The following is a 15038-nucleotide window of genomic DNA, read 5'->3' as shown; positions in this document are numbered from 1 at the left end:
AAGAGTGGATAAAATCTAATGCCCATTAGTGGCAAACTCCCATAGGGTAAGTTCTCCTTCAGTTTTCCTTGAGTAAGACACTTGCAATGCAGCATGATCATCCAATTACTATGAGATCCCTATCCTTATTGCAAACAGAACGATGAAGTTTATTAATAGCCATTACTCATTTTCTACAGTGGCTGTGAACAGCAGAGTGCTGTTTGCCAAATATGAGTAGCAGTAATGGTTTGTATCTATGCAGAGCTCATATCAAACACTGAAGAATGGGCTTCGTGGCTGATTAGCAGTAGGTGGGCTTCATTTGTTTGTTAAAAAAGTAAAAGCAGTCACATTGTGAATAAGTTTTCAATAATTACGCAATTTAGACCAAGAAGGATTACGGTGCTCTACTATTGCCTCTTTTTACACTCCAAAGAGACAAACAACAGATTATTATTTTTTTCCTCTGCTGAATAGATTTAAGGATCCTTTTAAAGCTTTAATATAACCAGCCAATTGAGCTGTACAGTAGATAAGAACTGTAGCATGCTCTAATTTGGCTGATGTCAAAAGCAGTTAAATCTTTTCTCTCTATCAGCAAGAGAATGACTAATCGGTCCAGAACTAAAGTATCTTTCATATATTCAGGTGACATGTTAGTTAATGTGTCACACATCAATGCTTGGCTTTAAACATCACAACAGCTAATGACAAATACAACATGAAAAATTAACAATTTTCCTGATTTACAACTGAGAAACAAGTTACTCCATTACTAAAAAATGTGCACTAATTCTGCAATTAAGTGGCCAATTTTTGGGCAAGTAGCTCAGGTATTCGAATACTGGCAAGCAGATATAACATTTAAAGGCTACGTATAACTCTACAGCCTAAGGAGGGCTCTTCTCTCTGAAAGATCACCCTGACTCCAGCTGTTACTCCACACAGTAGCTGCACATTCCACACAGAAGCATACTGGTTAGAAGTACCACAGGAATTGTAGGTGGCAAGGACATACAGCAAGACCTGCCTTACATTGAACCCTGGTCCTTCTGTACCAACAAAAGGAAAAAACGAGCCCTTTCCTTTCTGAATCTCTCACCCAGCATCTTCAAAGATGACATGCAGAGATTCTCAAGAATGAAAACTAGTATTCTTTAAGCTTTTTGAAGCACATCATCCAAAAATTTTCCATGACAATACTGTTATTTTCACTCCTGATTTGGGATCCAATTCAGTGTACTTGTCCAGACATGACACACAAACCAGATCTTATGCCTTCAGAATGTTAACATTTGCAAAAGAAGGCCTAACATGGCTCATGGGCATTGATGTATTTGGACTTCTGCAAACTTTGGTGATAATGATTTCTATTCTTATAATTTCTATATAATTTGCCCTTACTCATGAGCACTAGGCCATTTTAACACTGTGGGTGTAATTCTGTTTAATCCAACTCTCCTTTTAAATAATCTTTCTTCATATTTAAGAGATCATGTCGACAAATATAGGGTGGGGAAAAGGTGCCTTTTGATTAAGTAGAAATGCTGTAGCATTAACCAGCAAGAACCTAGATCATTAGATGCCATTTCTGTTTTACCTGATACATTAAAACACACTGGACAACTTTTTCTTTGAAAATATCAATGGCTGGAAATATACCAGAAGTGACACTCCTGATCTCTAGAGGAAAGGGAAATATGCATAAACCTGTCCTTCCTTGTCTTGTCTTTCAATTCCAGCTACTAGGTAAGTCCCAGAGGCATGGAGTAGAGCACTTTCAAAAACATAGCTGTCTTGAACTATAGGATAGATACAAAACAAATCACCTCAAAATACCCAATCCTCTTGAAGCTGACTGCTAGGCCATTTATAGCACTTAAAATTAGATCCCCTGTTCATAGCACAACTAGACTTGGAGTTCCTTTTCACTGCCTGCTTCTCATTCCCTGATGCAAATTTTTCAAGGATTTATAACTTGACTCCTGAGGATACCTGTCACAGGAAGGAGTTTATGATCCACCATCTAGCATCCTTCCTTTTTCCCCCCTATAATTACCTCCAAATGACAGGCTGCACCACAGTGATTTGCTATTATCACTAGCATGTAATCAGAGAACTAAACTCATAGAAAGGAGAAATATAGGGAGAAATCTGCTAACTCAAATTTCAGACCATCTGTCAACTTACCTAGAAGCACCACAATACTCAAACAGAAAGCAAAGACTTCCACAGGAGTTTATTAGAGTACAAGCCCCTAAACTTGTAAAGACAACTTTTTCTGAGCCTAGAGGCAGGGTTGTCATCCTGATTACACACAGTTGTAGCACAGTTAGACAGTTCTATTTGTGTTTTGTGCCAGATATTGGTTATTTGGGAATTTAAGGAGGCAAGCTTGCCAAATCAAGCACTGACAGAAACAGCATTTCTCACTTTATTTAAATTTCCTTAATGAAATAACATAAAGCCTTTCAGCAGCTTACTAGTCTTGATATATTTAATAAGTTAACTCCCCAAATTATTTTTTCCAATACAAAAATATGAAGCCCAAAGAACAGAAGTACATGATAAACTGGGCTAGGACCATGAGAAGCACAGGTGAAAATGGACTTCAATTACTTTCTCTCTACAGGTCAGAAAATCCATTTTCCTTGTTTAAAAAAAAAAAAAATCTATTCTAGTTCTCACCCCAAACTAAGAACAGACAGTTAGAGGTAAATACTATCAAGCATTTAAGCCCAAAATAAGAGTTTTGCTTGCTAGTCATTATTCCAAAACTACTCCATGTGGTCACAGTGATCTCTTGTGCTCACACTCACACATAACATCAGTATCAGACTTGTCTTTTCCCAGAAAAGAATCTGACAAGAAGGGAAAATACCCTGTACAGTCCTTTCTGATAGACATACACAAGGAACTGTTTCCAGAGGGGGAAGGTTTCAAGAACAGCAGTGAAGGTAGACAAAGTATCAGGATGAGGAAGAAACACATGCAGACGAGATTACATTTTCATTTGTAGATTCACTTTCTATGGCATGGTTATAGCCGAGAATGCGATTAGCCTACTGCAAAATTCTACTCCATAATTTGGAGCAATTCACTGAGACCTTGCATACAGACCACTTTCCCCATATAAGGCAGCAATGCTTTTGCAATAACGAGGCAGGTAAACCACACTGAACCACAGATGATTTCTTTCAAATCGTAACCAGGCACATTTTTGAACGTCACCAAAACATCTGTGGGATGAACTTAACAAGGGTTCATATAAAAGTGTGTACATGTGTCTGTAAATGCAAAAGACAGCCCTCCTAGTCCATCCATTAGAATACAAGAAAATTAGGGGGTTCACTTCTGCCAGACTCCTGTCTGGACAAGAATTGGGGTGTTAAATACAAGGTGGATTCTAGAAGTTACAGTACGGTAGCTGAAAACAGCCAGATCTTTCTCCATCATTGCATTATTTTATGCAGCAAACCTTTGACTCCATTTTCCTTATTCTAGATGAAATTTGTTTCCTGTTAAATTTATGTTTCAAATACTACTACTTAGTGCCTTCCTGAATCTCTGCCTTTGCTGAGGCTAACCTATATTAAACATGCATAAAGTTTTAGCACAATTTGTCCCCAACACACTTGTCTTGAAATTATTTTGGGATGAGATACTTGGGAATGTGCAAGTTTTAAGGTGGAAAGGCAGAGAAGAGTTGTGCTTCTGCACATTGTATATCAGTCTGTGACCATAGATAACTGGTTTCTTATGACATGCTGTTCCCACGGCATGTCAAAACACATCTGATCAATGTGTCCAATATCTCTGCAGAAAAGCACTCACACTCAGTAACATAGTATGGAAACATTAAAATGGAAGTATGATTTTTCCCCATGAACAGTGTCTGTGCTAAATGTTGTCCTAATTTATGAACTGACAAGTTTCTTTGTGGAATACATTGCCGAAGTAATTTACTTATGTCAAAATTGATACAGGATTTAGTTGCATGCTATCTATTGTTTCTGTAGTTTCCACACCCTCCACTAGGATATTTTTCCATATTGAACTAATTTGCAAGTTGCAGCAGCAGCACAACTTTTTCCAGTTGCACTATGCAATTCACCTCCCACCTAAGAAGTTGCATGGCAGACATCAGTCTTGACCAATTCTTTAAAAGCACTTACAAGATTTCAACAACATTGGTTGCTCACACACTATTCAATACCTTGCTTTTGACTTCAGTAACAAAACACAAGTTTTAATTTCTCATGACTTAAGATAAAGCAGACATTAAAAACTCTACGTTGGTGTGTCACTGAACTGCTGCCCTATCTGGAAATCAGGAGCTCAGAAACTCCTTTTCACAGCTATAATCAAGTTTTTGAATAGTAATAAATTTATCATGCATTTATTAGCTATGCAGCTGCATATTTAGCAAGACAATATCCTGGTAAAATGAAACCACAGTAACACATTCAACACCTGTATTTGTCTTGAGACACTAAACAAGAATGCTAATTTTTTGACTCAAGAGATTGTCTTCATTAAATAAAGTGCAAATTAGCCAGAATCTACTATTAAGTTGATAAATCAAATTGTGCCCATTCAAACTTAGAAATAAAAGGCTTTAATTAAAAAGGAGTTATTGTTTAGTACCATAAATAGGGAGGAAGATTATCTGATCCCTTTTTTAAATAACCTGCTTTGCTTTTCAACTCCAGAGAAATTTTAGACACACTGTGGTATCTCTCTTACCTTCCTGACTGAAAGCTCTTCCACCTGCTATATTACATAGTGAATTATGTCCGCACGTACTCCTTATAAGCAACACTGGTATGGACATATCTGATCAAAAGCTTTGTTGTTATGCCCAAAGGACACCAGGTGGTGGTGGAAGACTCCTTAGTAGAATATTTGCATTCCTTATGTTGCAGCATTCATGTTGTCTTTCTCTTCAGGCTACCTTCTCTCTTTCAAAATCTGCACTGCTAATATATTTGAGACAAAGATAGCAATACTGGGTCCTCTGAAAGCCTAGCTAGCATAATACCCTGTTTCTGAGACTACCCAAAAGCAGACATCACCAGCAAGAAGGTTAAGAGCAAACCAAACATACACAAACACTTTTTTCAAAGCAGCTTCACAGATGTCAGCCAGCAGGTAACAGTGTCACGTTATCTGGCTCATTCCACCCCACTCCATTTCCCAACGTAGCCCTAGAAGGCTTTAATAAGCTGTACCAGGCTACCAATTTACAAAAACAGAGCCTGGTACAAGTCTCCTCACTCTACCAGCTTAAAACTCAGTACTGTGTTATGAACATTTACATTTGTCTCACTAGTAAAAGTTTTTAGAAACATTCACTTAGAAGTCCACATATTCACAAGCTACAAAAAAGTATTTAGCACTTTAAGTGTAACAAGCTATTTACTTTTATCCTTTTTTCTAGCTTTCATGCTAAATTCATCGTCTCCACACTTCCTGTCCTGTTCAGGCAGTCATACAGTTTAGAAACAAAGGCTACTCCCACTCGTAACACTGACATTCCTATATAATATACCAAAATAAATAAAAAAACCTGACAAGCCTCTGGGTAGTAGTGATTGAAGAGTTTAACTGTAAAGGCATAAGGGCATCATAATTCAGGGATTCAGAGGGCAAGCTATGCAAGATTCCTTAGGTAACCAAGAATGACCCATAATTCACTAGCAGCCATAGGGAATTCGACTATCTACACAGCTTTGAGAGCAAGAAATCAAGTCAACAGTACATGAACTCATTTCTTCAGCCTTCAAAGCAAACAAATTCCATCCACAAGATAATTTCATGATTTCTGGCAGTGAATGTTTGATACATATATGAACAAAATAGTTGGGCAAACAGTAAATATCAGCAGTTGACATTTTTTCCTTCTGTAAAAAAATAATTATCTGTTTAGATACTAGTTTCATTTTCTTATGAGATAAATGTTATGAATATTTTTTTAAAGAATTCCCAATGTTTTTACTGTGATACACCACACATCTTTGCAGGCACAGAGTACCTTTTCATGGTCTGTTACAACCACCTGACACAGCAGTGTCATTGGTATTTGTGCTAAAGTTCAGTTGCATTTGGCACCTCCAGAGCAATAACACATATTCCTTGGAATAATAACTGAGAGAGAAGGAAAATAAACCCCACACACTGCTGTTTGTAACTCTGCTTGCAAGGGACACCAGTCCCAAGAGATGCTGCTCTCAGAAGAATGCTGGGTAAAAACCACAGATTTCTATACTAACTCTATAGGTCATAACTGCAGTTCAAACTTTAAAAAAAATAAACCAAAGCATTTGCTAGGAGCTCACAATTTTAACAGTTCATCTGTTTTCTGCATTCTATTTCTACTGCATTTCTTATAAAGCCTTCTTGTTACAAGTAGCTTCAAGACAAAAACAAAATAAAAATCTCATCCAACAAAGCTCTGATAATAGCAGGCCTGCTGATTTTATGGCTAAAACGAAAAAGCTTTATTCATATTGCAAAGCAGTCAGACCAAACAGGGTAAGTACCACTGTGCTAGGCTCACACAAGAGAAGTCTCTGCCCTAAAAAGCTGACAAGTCTAAATAATTTTAAGTAATGTTTCTAGAAGTCTGGGGCACAGCATCCCACAGACCGAAAGAACTAGAGATAGTGCAGAAGAAAACAAGGGAGGGGTAAAGTCAAGTGAATCCACTGTTACGCACAGGCTAAGCAGTGAGAGTATCCACCTGGGAGGCAGTTTTCAGTGAACACCGATTTAAAGCAACCTCAAGATTCCAAACATATTTTTTGTGAAATATTGTGCTGAAACTCTTTAAAAGCAAATAGGATTCAGAAATTCATCCTACACTATTAAAAATACTATGAAAAATGGTAATGGTTTATGTGAAGACTTTCTCTACTGCATGTCTCTACATATTAAGGTGTTTATAAATACAGCTTTCCTCACAGGGTGATTAATCAAGCACTTCCTTCTCTGGAAGAGTATCTAGCTGAAACATGGGTTTCAGATCAAGACAGAAAAATGAACTATTTAATAGATATCTGGAGAAAGATAACTGCTATGTTAGTGAAGCTAAGTAGACTGAGTCTAATTCCAATTATTAAGAGGATGAAAATGCTGAAAGGGATGCTTGCCCTTACCCTCTTGAGTGTGAGAAAAGTAACCATCAAATTGAAGTTAATCTAGAAAGTGCTAAATCATGGGGGCGAGAAAAAGCACGAGGACATGAAAGCAAGCATGTATGTAACCATGAGTGCACAACATGCATATTCTTGTACACTGATTGCCATATATCCGTAATAACTGTCTGAAAAGCTATAATGACTAACCTCCACATTTTAGTGAAACTGTGCATCAGGCTCACACAGCAAGGCAGAGCTGGAGGTTTGAGTCCATCCATTTGAAGGAGGAGGGCAGGAACACCATACAGAACCAGGTATTTCACATAAAAAAATAGTACTTGAGCTAAAGCCAGGCCACCTAAAAGGAAAAAAAAAAAATTAATCATACTTTAAACAAGTCCTGAAATACTTTTAAAACCTGTTAATACTGATTACTTCCAAACTGCCATTATTCAAAGAATTAAAACAAGCACTATCAGTTGATGATACTATACATACTTTTGCCACAGCTCTAGGACACAAGCACATGCAATGACAACTTTAGGCACACACACACAAAATAGTACCATCATTCAGATATGAAAGCATCTGTAGTTCCACTTTCAAAAAAAAAAAAATCTTTGGACTGTGGGTATTGACTGCTGTGAAAAACAAATACTGACTTATGTTGAGCAAGAAACCAGAACACCCAAAACAACCACGTTTCATCACTGGTTCCTCCAGACAGGTATAAACAACGGTTTTCTCTGCAACTTATACTGACAGCTCCACAAACACTTCATGTGCTGTCATGTTTTTTTGTATCCCTCAAAATATCCCCTACAAAATCCCACCTGCTGCAGACAAGGCCTGGAAGACTGGAACTCCACTTGGCATAATGCTCAAGGCATATTTCAGTTTTTAAACCCACAGGACAAAGGCCTCCTTAAGGGGCACTTTAGCTGCCTGAGCTCCAGAAGAGAAATTTTGGCTGTGTTTGCTCACAGCTTAATCCCAAAGTATGGCATAAAATACAGCATCTTGCCCAGGTGAGAGATGAAAATCATACTGGCTATTCTTAGAGTTATTACTCAAATTACTGTGAGCAACAATATTAAAATGCATAAAGCAAGATGATTCATATCAATATTCTAAATCTTCTCTGCTGAAAAAAAACACTATTTGACCAATAACCATAAGAAGAAAATTCAGTAAAAAGCAGAGGCTAACACCTTCACAGAAACTGTTGAGAATTCACTCTTAAAAGTTCCACTGACTTCAGTGAACTTTTCCACCTGACAGTTGACAGAAGTAAAATCTAATCTCAAAGGAGGGAAAAAAATTGTCATTTGGAAGAGTAAAAAAAAAAAATTATAAAATGCAATTGTTACATCTCCTTCCTTTCCAGTGTTTTGCTTTCCCTCAATGATATTAACTATGTTGTGATTTGACTGGAGTACTTTAGATATTTAATGGAATTTTAAAACTTTCCAGCAGACTTCCCTTGGAGACAAAGTTTTTGATCTGACTCCAGCAGTTCATATCCATGAACATCTAAATCTGCCTTTCTCCCCCCAAAAAAAAACATTCCTTTTGCATTCTGCTGACTAATGAGTATACTATGGATGACAACCAAAAGTTAAACAATAAAAATTCATCTAATATATAACAGCCTAGGGTGAAATTCTGGCATTAATAATGTAAATTGCAGAACTCCTGCTGGCCTAAACATGGCCAGCATTTTGCTGCTACAATCCAACATTTTTAGTTTTAGTATCATGATCCATGTGCATGCTATAAGAAATAGTTGTGTCATACAAGATAAAAATTGATGTTAGAACAATATACCTAGACATGAAGCTTATGGTATTTTCCTTCAGGGAAACAGTCATCTAGTATTCAATAATATTCTCCCCAGAGGAAAACAAACAATCAGAAGCACAATTTGGATACTAGCCAATTAGCTACACATTAGATTACCACTAAATCATCTATACAGCCAACTTTCTGCTTTAATTCCCATCTCATTCAGTTTCTCATTTCTTATCTGACAGATTTCATTGGCAAGCTGAATGCTGACACCCACACAAACCGATTATGAAGATCACAGCTGTCTGTACACTGCTGTCAAAATCCTGTGGCTGTGCATGATGGAAAGAGATTTAGAGACAGACTACCGCTCTCTTGACACCTGAAAATCAATACATTTGTTCTTAAATACAGTGATGAAATATTCCAGATTCTCAGATACAAAGTTATAATACACAAGTTTCAGGGAAAAAAAGCATTTTCACCATCACTAAAAACATACATTTAAGTTGCATTTCTGTTAACTAGCCAATAGCTCTATAGCAACAGTATCTTAAATAAATGTAGATGTCATATCACCAGTTACCTGACACACACTAGCTACTCCACATGTGGCAATTTTAAGACTCACAGCACATTAGCAATGTGGAGGTCCCTACCAAAATATGTAGATTAAGTTCTCACCAGCCTTCAACTCACCCCAGCTGTGTGAGAGTTCTGGCAACACATGGAAAACTCAGGGCAAGATTTACTGCCACACAACAGCTGGGCTGCATTGGCAACAAGCACAAGCTTTAAACCTTGAATACCTGAGACACTCCAGCTGCTTTGCATTTGCTCCATTATAGCACAAAGCAGACAGAAGTACACTGCTTCACTGGATTTAAATACATGAAATAAAGAAATTTAAGATCAATGCTAAATTTCTCAACTTTAACAATGTCACATTTAATGTTCTCTAGTGTTTGATTTAAAGTTTAAATAGAACTCACACACAAGCATTAGCTTAAATTGGAAACAAGCTCTATTAAATGTATAAAGACACACATAAGGGAGAAAGTATTGCAAAAATGCTATCTTTTCCCCATAATAAATTAATTCAAAGGATTCAGAGACAAGGTTAATTTTTTTTAACACTGAAATGTGTTAAGGGATAAAAAAATACGAAGTACCCAATCTTAAACCCATGTACTTGAGCAGTTAAGCTGTTTGAAGTCCCAGATTAAGTTAACTGACTTTTCTAGAAATTTGTATTTTCGATTTATCATCTTATAATCCTTAAAACATTTTAAGTTTTCCCATGCTTTAAAAATGCATTTACAGACCTTAAACTATTTACCTTCCTTAAATTTACTGCAAAACTGCATTTTGTAAGTTTCATAGAGCTTTGTTTCAAAAATAATTGAAATTTAGAATATTCACAGGATTTTTTTGTTTTGTTTTCTTTTCTTTTCCACATTCTCAAAGTCTGCCTGGTATTTTTTGACAGAAGCTACTAAACAGAACATTTTTATAAGTAAGCGACAAAAGATTTGGATCCAGGTATTGGAAACCACACAGCATTTTTCTGTCCATAAACCATCACCAAAACTCACGGTCAAAAACTGTAACTTGCATGCAATTTTATTACGAGCACAACAGCACAAATTTACCCCTCCTGCAGCTACACGGACCCTATGTCATTAATAATCGTAGATGCTTGTTTCTGTCAAGTACCAGGGCAGGTTCAACTCGAAAATACATATCAGAGATAAATATGCAGTCATATTTCAAAAGGGTTATTGACACATGCTACAAGTCTAATAGGAAACAGACATTTAAAAAGGCTCAGAATTTGGGAACATATCATAAGGTTCATCAGTCTTCAGAGGTTCATTTAACCTCTCATTTTCTACATGCCTCCTCCTATGGAGAAAAAATTGAAAATTATGCAGGGATTCCTTAAAATTATAATCTTCAAGAATAAGGCTCTGCATTGGAGCAGACTGGCATTATTGCTGAGATACATCTGTAGCCTACAATCATAAAATGCATCAGGAGTTTTCAGCTCCATTAAATCAATCCATAAGAGCACAACTATTGAAAAGCTTGATACACTGGGCTACAGCATTTTCTTCACAGCGGGACACTCCTGCTGACAGAAGCCCCAAGACTGGATCTACCATGACCTTAGTTTGGTATTGACCACAGCAGGAGGCTACATCTCACACTGGGAGAAGCTTTCATATGAACATACAGACTACCTCAGCGCCAATTCAACTTGGCACAGGCTGCCAGGTAAGCAGAGCTCTGCAGTCATTGCCAGCAATCCCACATACATCGTGCTGTGATGTCCTGTCCCCTGCTCAGGGCTAACCGTCCACTTGTACCTGCTATGATGACCTGAATTAATGCAAAACTGACAACTCAATTCTGTTATTCCTGTCTCTAGCCAATGACAAAGAACATCATGCAAGAAACAGGAAGCACACTGATTTCATTACTTCAACAGAAAACAATGCAATTAAGTTCATTGCTCAGCAGTGTTTTTCCCCTTTGAAAGAGGTGCTGACTCACAAAATCAAAAAGAATTATGAAAGGAAAAAAAAAAAAGTACTACAGGGACTCATGCAGCCCAACTTCATATCCCAGCCTTCCAGTAGAAGCACACAAGAAGCAAGAAAAATCCTAAAACATACAGAGCAGTGCAGGAAAGTACATACCACAATGTTTGCCCAGGAGGCTAAGTGCTTCTTTTTAGACAGTTGAATAGACATAAAAATCCCAAAGTGAGTTACTTCAGCAAGATTAAACAGAGCTGCCAAGGGACTCTTGGTCAAGGCATACAGAGGTCTTCCAGATTAAAGAAAATGAGAGGGTTTTTTCATGGATACACATGCCTTAAAGCCACCTACCTTGAATACTCCTAAAACTTCTACAAGTAAGCATTATGTTCACCAGTAAATACTTGCAGGAAAGAATTCTAAATAAATCAACAGTTACACATTCTGCTGGTTTGGCTGGGATACAGTTAATTTTCTTCATAGTAGCTAGTGTGGGGCCATGTTGTGGATTTGTGCTGGAAACAGTGCTGGTCATTCAGGGATGTTTTAGTTATTGCTGAGCCGTGCTGACACAGAGTGAAGCCCTTGTCTGCTTCTCACAGCACCTCCACCAGAGAGTAGACTGAGGGAGCACAAGAATCTGGGAAAGGACAGAGCTGGGGCAGCTGACCCCAGCTGAGCAAAGGGGTATCCCACACAGTATGGCATCATGCTCAGCATATAGAGCTGGGTGATGCGGAAGGGAGGGGGGGGAATGTTTGGAGTTAACGTTGTTCCATCTTCCCAGGTAATGGTTAATGCATGATGGAGCCCTGCTGTCCGGAGATGGTCAAACACCTGCCTGACCATGGGAAGTGGGAAGTCCTTGTCTTCCTTACTGCATGAGCAGCTTTTGCTTCACTTAAACTGTCTTTATCTCAACCCAGGACTTTTCTCACTTTTACCCTTTTGATTCTTCCCCATCCCACTGGAGGAGTGAATGAGCAGCTGAGTGGGGCTCAGTCACTGGCTGGGGTTAAGCCACAACACACATGAGTAAAAACAGTCATAAACATAGGTTAATTGCCAATAATACCTAGAAGTTTAGCCTGCAGGAAAGCATATTAAAAAAATGTGCCTTCACACACACACACACACACACACACACTTGTATAAAGCAGAGAACTACACCATGTTTTAGAGAATAAAATCTTAGTAAACTTTCTGAATAACATTTGTGTTCCCAGTTTTCAGAACAGACATCAAGATGCCAAGTATTTTATCAGATTGTCCTTATTATCTTGCAGGATGGGGGAAAAGAAAAAAAATCTGATTACTATTAGTATTTCATTACTATTTAGACAAATGCAGAGACACCCTCATTTCAATAGCAAAACACTGCATGTCTTAAAATGAACTCAGAAATCCATTTCTTAACTAAGGGTTTATTAGAAAAAGAAATGCAACACATCAAAACCAGCACCCTACATCCAACTTACATAGACTACTCTGCAGGTCTTGCTTTCAAAGAGAAGCTTATGTAACATTTCTTCTTTTAAGAAATGAAAACATGATATCACCAATTTATAGCTTAAACCAGGTGGCTCCACATTTGAACAGATCATATTCTAGACTGACTTACGTGCTGCTCATGAAAATAAATACCATTTTGGAGTACTAGAAGCTATTTAACAATTGAAACAATGATAGCAAACTGACACTAACTTGCATATGCTTCACTAGAACAGACAAAGGCACATGGTTAAGACCAATACATTACACTCACAGAACACTCATGACATTGTATCATGCATGCATACATCTCAAATGTATGTGTCTACATCAGACACACACCTCTGACAGAAGACATACATACATATTCCTAGTCAAATATATTTTCACAATTACAGTATCTATTAGTATCCTGGATTAATCCAGTGCAACAGTGTTAGACAATACATTTTCATGCAGAATTCTGGCTTTCATCATACCTTGAGACTGACATGAATTTCTGCTCAGAAAAGCAGAGATAAGTAAATGGTGCTGAATCATAAAGCTATATGTGAAGCCTCATAAGGAAAGTATAGGCAGTGGGGTTTTTTTAACCTCTGCATTTTCAGAATCAGACTTAACACACAAATTAATTTGCAACACTCAACATCCCTTTCTGTTTCTATACAAGAGTGTACCCTACAAGAGTGAATTTTACCATTTATGTTCTATATTGACATAGCCAAGAAAAATATAAATCACTTCAATTTAAGATCTTTCAACTAGCACTGTTGAGCTCCCTGTTACAAGTCAGTGAATTTGGCATTCAGCTACAGAAGCCTGAAGAACACAGGTTGGAAAGGATCACCAATCTACCTGCCCTTTATTCTTTATTTCTTCTCTCAAGCTACCACATCCAAACACTACTCACTAGAACAGATGATCTGGCCCAGCATAGTTACTCTGGTGTGCTGCAGTTCACCATAATGGCTTTTCTCATTGGTGTCTGCAAATCTTCATTTTTACAGCATAAAACATAAAGGCATCAAATTAATTCCAATTAAATTTAAAGGCTGAGAATTATCAGGGTTTCCATTACCATGGAATACAGGTCTTCCTGGTGCAACATTAATTCTGAAAAAGCTCAATTCTTTCAGACAAGCTGACTGATGCTACCAGAATGAGATACAGCACTGTCACAAAAACATGGAATTACTATGAACGCTGCATTTGGTGCTCAGAGTTAAATAAGCACAAATGCCCTGATACTGTTCAATATGCCGACAGCTAACTATTCCTAGACACAAACATCTGTGAATATAGGCACAATGATTTGTGCATTCTAGAAATGCTCTCATTCTTCAAACAATGGCTTCCTAGAATCAATAAATAACAGTACTGTGTGCTCAGCTGACATCTTTCTGCATTCAGACATTAACATCCCTCCCACAAACTGAAGGGCTGTACATATATGGCAAACAGGCACACACAGTTAAAAAACCCAAATACTATGGACACAGTACCATCATATTTTTCATCCTATTCCTGATGCGGGACCTAATATTTGGCCACTGGAAAACCATACTGCTTGCCATCACCTGGATTTTCAAGTAATTCCTACCACAGATCAGCAGCATTGGCAAAAAAGATTTGAAGCCTGGGTTTGCTGCAAGGACAGAGGTGGCAGGATAAGCAGTTCTGAGAAACCAGCAGAGAAGAGCAGCAAAGCCCACCCAACCCATGAGCATCCCTTAATACTGTGCTGTCAAGCGTTCATCATGCATGGTGGGACTTGGAGAACATTATCATTTTCTGCTGGGAGAGTGGGGTGCCACTGGAGCTCACCACATTGCTGGAGTACACAGGCTAGTACAAGAGTCACTGAAGAAACAAGTGCAAGATTTCACAGGGATTTTGTGTTACCTATCTCATACTATCCAGAGGTATGACCCAATGCCTTCTCCAACATCCAGACAGGGAGCAAGATTCCCACTTCCCTATAAAGATAAGAATAAAGTCTCTGTGGAAGTTGGAGCTACAGGCAATGACTGGGAATCATTTATACCTAAAGTCACCCAAAAAAAGTTAGTATTTGGATATCTGAAAGCACTTCTAC

General features: G+C 37.9%; 1 protein-coding gene across 1 annotated transcript in view; it reads right to left on the bottom strand.

The window, feature by feature from the left end:
• HHAT (hedgehog acyltransferase) overlaps positions 1 to 15038 on the bottom strand; it is a 236509-nt gene that overhangs the window by 171770 nt on the left and 49701 nt on the right. Inside the window, exon 7 of the mRNA XM_026844624.1 lies at positions 7329 to 7479. Within this exon, the coding sequence (XP_026700425.1) occupies positions 7329 to 7479 (151 nt within the window). The remainder of the gene's footprint in view (positions 1 to 7328; positions 7480 to 15038) is intronic.

The sequence above is a fragment of the Athene cunicularia genome, assembly GCF_003259725.1.
Source record: "Athene cunicularia isolate RWA chromosome 3 unlocalized genomic scaffold, athCun1 chr3_part1, whole genome shotgun sequence".
In the NCBI taxonomy this organism is placed as follows: Eukaryota; Metazoa; Chordata; class Aves; order Strigiformes; family Strigidae; genus Athene; species Athene cunicularia.
Note: the sequence above shows the minus strand (reverse complement) of the source record. Positions and strands in the feature narration are given on the sequence as shown.